Genomic DNA, 7220 nt, shown 5'->3' on the forward strand with positions numbered 1-7220 from the left:
ACAGCCATAGGATTGATCAAGCAAAGTATTACAGCTTGTACAAACTTTGAAACTTTCAGAATGCTCATCAATCTGGCATACCAATTTCATTAAGAAAACCAATAACATATTTACATGTATAAAACTCTAGTCCGCATTTAAAACTCTGACTCACATTAAGAAGGCACGCAATTACAACTCCCAAACTACGAAGATAAGAAACCTTAAATCCCTGTTATTTAAGATTCCAGTAACTTCTATGTAAACTGATACGATTACATTAGACTAACTCTTAACGCCAAAATCATAGATTAAAGAAACCTCACAATCAATGTATTCACAATCCAATGAAAGCAAACCTCCATTGTTTTTTTTGGAAGAATTAACAAATAACAAGCACGAGCTAAACCGTGCAGTCATGCGGACATGATCTGGTTTAGGAGATCCCAATTGTCTTGCCCAAAAGCCACAAGAACAGACTAGTTTCAAGCATAAACACGGTGTGAAGCCAAGTCCTGTCGACTGTGAATCCAAATATCGTAATCCCTGCTCTGTTATTCTCCAAGTATGTCACTGTAATGAAGAACAAGACAATTCAGGAGCCAATGGAGTGTTTTAATGCAGATTCCAGGAGTAGGAATGGAGGCATACCAAGTGCTTGTCTCTTTTGAAAGGAAATGGTGTGCGCATGCGTCGGCACGATCTTTGTTCCTTCGAGTTCATCCTCCTCGCTGCTGCCGCCGCCTTCTTCCTCGTCCGAGTAGTCATCGGCATGTGGGAATTGGGGAGCCGCAATGGCAATGGCCTCAGAGGGTGTCGCGGGATCGACGGCGTAAGACTCGATCGTGGCGCAGACATGCCATTTTGCTGCATGGCTTGTGAGTGCTTGGCCTTTGTGGGTGATCTTGGCCGCACTGCGCAAGCATACGAGTAAGCCAGTGACGAGAACAATTGAACAGAGCTGCAAAGGCAAATTGATGTTTCAGTACTGGGAATTCTAAATCGAGAAGGAAGAAGAAATATGGGGACAAGAAGAATTGACCGCGAGCTCGCCGGTGTTGAAGAGGTTGTCGTCGGAATGCCGGCGGGTGGTGACCAAGACTGCGGCGAATTGACTGGCCGTCACCAACACCATCCCCGAGAGGATGAACCCGCGGAAGTGGTGGCTGATGATCTTGAGCTGCCGCCTCAAGCGGAGGTGCTCCTTCAGCACTGGCATCACCTCCGACTCCTCCCGGAACACCGCTGCGAATTCTTGCAGCCGCAGGATGTGGAGGCGGCAGGTGGATCGGAACACCGCGCAAGCTACCAGGAAGCTCGCCGAGCGGTACGCCCACGACGTCAGCTCCAGCACGCACGCCACGCACCCCGTAGCCACCGGGTCCTTCCAAAAGGGGATTCGATCGACGCTGAAGGCGTACCACCAGATCTTGTAGGTCACCTCCGCGGCGAAGCAAGGCGCCAGGAATAGGGCCAGGAAGCGAAACGACCGGCGGAGCTGGGCTGAGTGCGCTGCGCGCGCACGCGCGCTCTCCATTGCGACCTTGTCGAGGAAGAGAAAGCGGCGGAAACCACGGCGGCGGGTGGCGGCGGAGAGGGAGAGAATGGAGAGGGCGGCGGCAGCGCTGAGGGAAAGCTGGACGACGAGGTCGTAAGGGCGGCGGTGCGGACGGTAAGAGAGCACGAAGTGGGACACGCTGGGGACAGCCACCGCGAGGACGAAGAAAACCACCCACGAGACCGCCGCCAGGCCGGCGTTCGATTGGTCGAGGCACATCCACCGGAGGTAGGACCGGAGTCCGAAGAGCTCGTCGCCGTCGCACCCCAGGTGCGACTTCATAGCGGGGAGGAATGACGCCGCCTCCTTCCTTGCCATCGCAGAGCTCCCACAATTTGCGCAGACGACGTGGTCGACGAATTGCTGAGCTCGAAGCAGAGTAACTCAATAAACTTAGAATTGGTTCGTTCACAGGCAGTGGATGATTTGGATGAACTGAACGCGATTTTTCAACAAATTTTTTTTTTTGGGGTCAAATTTGCAGATGCAGATGCAATTACGATCGATAAGAATGGAATCGAAACGAATAAGAACAATGCTGTATACGGAGAGGGCGAAGAATCAGCAGAAATCCACCACGGCGATGGATGAGAAAAAAACAAAAGCGAGGCGCCGGAGGATGCCAGGTGGCTTCTCGCCTTGTGGCAAATAACCATTAAAGTAACGAGTCGATGATGAAGTGTGGCACAGCACAGCGGTGCCTGAGCTATCAACCATTTTAAAATCTTCGGCACTTTGACAAATCGTTTGTTCATTACACGCGTCGCACGAAAAAAAAATACGAAAACAACCGGCAATACGTCAAAGGTTTTGCTTCGTGACAAGAAGATTCATACAAAACAAAAAATTCAATCATCCCTCGTACTAAATTTGGATCTTCATTGTCGTCGGAAAAATGATCGTAAATGAATAAAAAGCACTTCAAAATTTATAAATCAAATTTCAATTTCACAGAGATGGTTCTTCTTGGTCGATTACTTATTCACTACCTCTTTCCTTTAGATTCTTGAGATCTTTCCCTTCCTTACACGCCTCTTCTATAAAGGCAAGCGATAATAATGTCACTCTTAAAGAAGGAAGATAAAGAGTCATTCATAAAGGGGAGAAAGATGAGGGAAAAGACACTCTTTCATTTTTGTAACTCCTATATCTCCTACTCGTCCAACTCAATCCATAAAAATTAATTAGTTATAAACACCATATAAATCACATAGACTATCTTATAATTAAGTCACAAAGATCAGAGTAAAATACTAATTAGTCACATAAACTAAATAAGAACATTCAATCTATATTTTAGGAAAAATGATTTATACGACAGCAAACACATTGAGCAATTATTACTACGAAGATTGTTATACCTTATACAACCACTCTATAGAACGAATCAGAGACATTAATAACTTGCCTTTATCCCAGATTAAATTATTTACATCAATACAAATATCTCTAATCTCTCGTAATGACAATCATATCAAGAGCATGTTTAATATCTTCTTTCAATACAATTAATTACAATCACATTTTAAGTACTTAACAAAAAAATATAATTAATCGACAAGTGAATAAATGTCAAAGAGGTAAATCTATCTTAATCTTTCTTCTTAGCTCAAATCTATTCATTTTAATCAGTCGTTTTCTTAGTTATACTTCATAGACCGAATCACTTATAGCCAATAGGAAACATACTAAAGTAGTAGACATTGATTAGAACTTCAAGTAGACAGCTAAATAGTCACTTAGGATAAAATTGAGATTAGCTTATAATCTCAAAAGTCTCATATAGTAGAGAAGAAGAGATCCATTCTCCTACTACCCTTATTGTCGGCATAACACATTTGGTAAGAATTACATGCTACGATGTTATTTTCTTTATTAAAAAGAGCACATATTTTTCTCAAAATTTAACATCTTACAATTTTTGATCTAGACATACCTAATGTCTACTCCTGAATTCAACATAAGAATTCCAATCTAGCCTTAAGCAGATTTAGTCAATGGTGGGTTCATTTACTCTGATCATTACATAAATGCTCTCATCTTGACACAATTATCAAGGCAACTTTAACTTATAAGTATGTCTCTATTCATAACTACATAAGCTATCCCATAAGTAACAGTCTTATCTTTATTTATACTTAATAAATAGAGATGATTGTCCAAGTGAGTCGATCAATCTCAACTTGCCAACATACTTATCAAGACATTATTCAAATGTAACAAATACATATACACTAAATAGATCATGACATTTTCATATATCTAATTATCTTTATAATATGTTACATTCTTTGAAGTCCCAAAGACTTTACATATCCTTGAAATGACTCTTTAGTTAATGACTTAGTAAAAGGATTTGCAAGTATATTACGTGTAGAGATGTACTCAAGAACTATCTTTTTCTTGTCAATAATATCTCTTATAAAATTATACTTAATTTCTATATGTTTGTCTTTGCTGTGATAGTTGGGATCTTTAGAAAAAACTATAGCAGCTTGACTGTCACAGTACGCTATAACATAACTCCCTCTATCCTCAGCAATCTTCAGATGTTTCAGGAACCTTCTTAACCAGATAACCTCTTGCACAACCGTTGTATAAGCAACATACTCAGCTTCCATTATCGACGGTACTACACAAACTTGTTTCTTGCTATTTCATGAGATAGAGCCACTATTTAGTAAGAAGGTATAGCTAGATGTGAATTTTCTATCATCAAGGTCCCTCGTCAATCTTCATCTGTATAGCCACTCAAGCTCATATTTAATCATTAGAAACATAGATAGTAATCCGCTGTCCATTTGAGATATTTGAATATCCTCTTCACCGCTTTCTAGTATCTCGATCCTGGGTTTGACTATAAATGACTAACTAAGTCAACAACATAGGTTATATCAGGATGAGTATATAATATAGTATACATTAAACTACCAACAACACTGACAGATGATTTTTCTTCATTTTGACTATTTTTTTAGGAGTCTTGGGATACATACTTTTGCTCAGAGCAATACCTTTCACTGTAGGTATTTGTTTAATGTTGTAATCTAACATATTAAAGTGTTGTAACATCTTAGTGATATAAGCCTCTTGAGATAAATCCCAAAGCCTTTTTTAGCCTTTTTTATCGATATCTAATGATCTTCACTCCTAATATGTACTCAGCTTCTCCAATATCTATTATGTCAAATTGTGATGAAAGACACTATTTGACTTCTATCACACACTTTATGCCACTTATAGCTATTAGTATATCATCAACTTATAATGATAAGATGACAATTTTTCCTTTTTTCCTTTTTTAGGTAAATACAATGGTCCTCATTGATCATTTTGAAACCATAAAATAAAATAATTTCATTAAATCTTATATTCCATTGTCTTAACACTTGTTTTAGCCCATATATAGACTTCTTAAGTCTACATACTCTATTCTCTTAGCCTTAAGCAATGTAACTTTCTGGCTGTGCTATATAGATTTACTCATTAAGATTACCATTAAGGAAAGTTATTTTTACATCTATCTGATGTAATTCCATGTCAAATTCTGCTACTATAGTTAGAATGACATGTATTGACATAAACTTAACAACTGGGGAGAATATCTCTTCAAAATCAATACCCTCTATTTAGGTATATCATTTTGTAATTAATCGAGCTTTGTATCCATTAATCAATCCATTTACTTTCCTCTTAATTTTGAGAATCCACTTATTCCCAATGACCCTTCAGCCTAGAGGAAGAACAACTAAATTCCAAACTTGATTCTTTCTCATACACTACATTTCCTCATCCATTGTAATTTTTTATTTTTCTTTAACTGAGCATCTCAAAGTTTCCCTAACCATTCGAGGTTCCTCATCATCAACTGGGAGAATCATCAATGCTTCATTCTCAATGTCAAACCTTCTTTGAGTCAGATGACTGCTTCTTCATATGTTAGACTGTTGAGAAACTGACTCATTCATCGATAAATCACTTTTACTATGTTGACTAGATTCTGTCATCTCTCAGGATACTTGACTTGTTGATAAAGCAACATTATTCTCCTCCTCTATCGCAAATAGAGGAATTGTCTTATCAACTCCACCTCTTATTGGGAACTCAATTTTGAGAAAAGTAGCATCTCTTGACTCTATTTCAGATATGGTTCTATTTGGTCGCTCACCAATAAAGACATAACACTTAGAAGTCTCAGAATACCTTATGAAGATACACTTCTTATCTCTGAGTCCTAATTTTCTATATTTGTGAGTCTTATCATGAACGTAGACAGTCGACTCCCAAAGTCTCAGATTACTAAAATCTGATTTTCTGTCTGTCTAACATTCATATGGAGTAGATAGAACAAATTTAGAAAACACTCGACTAAGTAAATAGGTTGCAACTAATAATGCATCTCCCCAATAGAAAATAGATAAATTAGCTTAAACCATTATACACCTAACCATATCTAGAAGAGTTCGATTTCTTTTTTCAAGAATCCTATTTTGCTGTGAAGTTCCAGGGATAGTGAGTTGTCTACTAATCCCTTTATCATTACATATTGTCTTGAACTGATCAGACAAATATTCACCTCCACGGTCAGTGCATAAGATTTTGACCTTATTTTCCAATTGATTCTCAACTTCGTTTAAATAACTTTTGAAACAATCTAATGCTTCAAATTTATGAGAAATCAAATATACATGACCAAATCATGTGAAGTCATAAATAAATATAATGAAATATTAACTTCCATTTCTAGCCTTCACATTCATTGTAACATAAATATCTGAATGAATTAATTGCAATGCTGACTCAGCTCTAATAGCCTTACCAATGTTTCCTAGTTATTTTTCCAACATGACAATGCTTGTTTATAAACAAGTTAACTTTAGCATGAGTGTCGAGCAAACCCTCTTTAGTTAATATATTCATTCGTTCTTGTCCTATATGTCATAGTCTAGCATGCTACTCTTCATCATTAATATTAGCATCACTAGTAAGAGTAATATTTGAAAAACAACCATTATTTTCATAATTATTATTTGATTCTACATCAAAAACCATGAAACCATTTGTTACATAATCATTCCCAATTAACACAGAGTTAATATGAAGTTTAACATAACGACTATAAAAGTTTACACAACAATCTAAATAAAGAAAACTAGTAGCGGAAACCAGATTCCATCAAATCTCAAGAGCATATAGGACATCATTGTTGGTTGCTATCTGGAATATCGTACTAGTTCCCCTGTACAAAAATTTTGTACAAGTCCTAAACCTTTCCTAACAACCTATTATGTTCTTTAGAAATTAAATTTGAAATCGCAAACAGAACTTAACATTATTGATTCCAAATTCAACTTATCAGTTCTTAGAAGTTTAGACTTGGATCGCAAACGATGCTTAACATTATTGATCCAAATCCACCCATGTTACAAATTCGATTAAATATTTATTTCAGAGATTGGCTTCTAGGTTAAACATGGCGAGGCACTAGGCCTTCTTCGGTATGGGAGCATCCACCACTTCCTAGACAAAGCCTTTCAACGAAATTCAATATTTAATCTCCTTATAGTAACCCTAGGTTTAACCAAAAATAACAATCGAATCATAAGTTCGAAAAACAAAAGAAACACAAAATCGAAAACATAAATTCGATAGCCTAGATTCATTAGCCTCTTGTGTTTGGTAT

At 37.8% G+C, this 7220-nt stretch overlaps 1 protein-coding gene across 1 annotated transcript; it reads right to left on the minus strand.

Moving 5' to 3' along the window:
* Positions 1 to 271: 271 nt before the first annotated feature.
* Positions 272 to 2219, minus strand: LOC122046551. Its single transcript, XM_042607343.1, has 3 exons — positions 1022 to 2219; positions 631 to 940; positions 272 to 552 (listed from the first exon to the last, which is right to left on the minus strand). Exons 1-3 carry the CDS (start codon positions 1853 to 1855, stop codon positions 416 to 418), a joined length of 1281 nt encoding a protein of 426 aa, XP_042463277.1. The 5' UTR covers positions 1856 to 2219; the 3' UTR covers positions 272 to 415.
* Positions 2220 to 7220: the final 5001 nt, after the last annotated feature.

The sequence above is a fragment of the Zingiber officinale genome, chromosome 1B (genome assembly GCF_018446385.1).
Source record: "Zingiber officinale cultivar Zhangliang chromosome 1B, Zo_v1.1, whole genome shotgun sequence".
Lineage (NCBI taxonomy): Eukaryota > Viridiplantae > Streptophyta > Magnoliopsida > Zingiberales > Zingiberaceae > Zingiber > Zingiber officinale.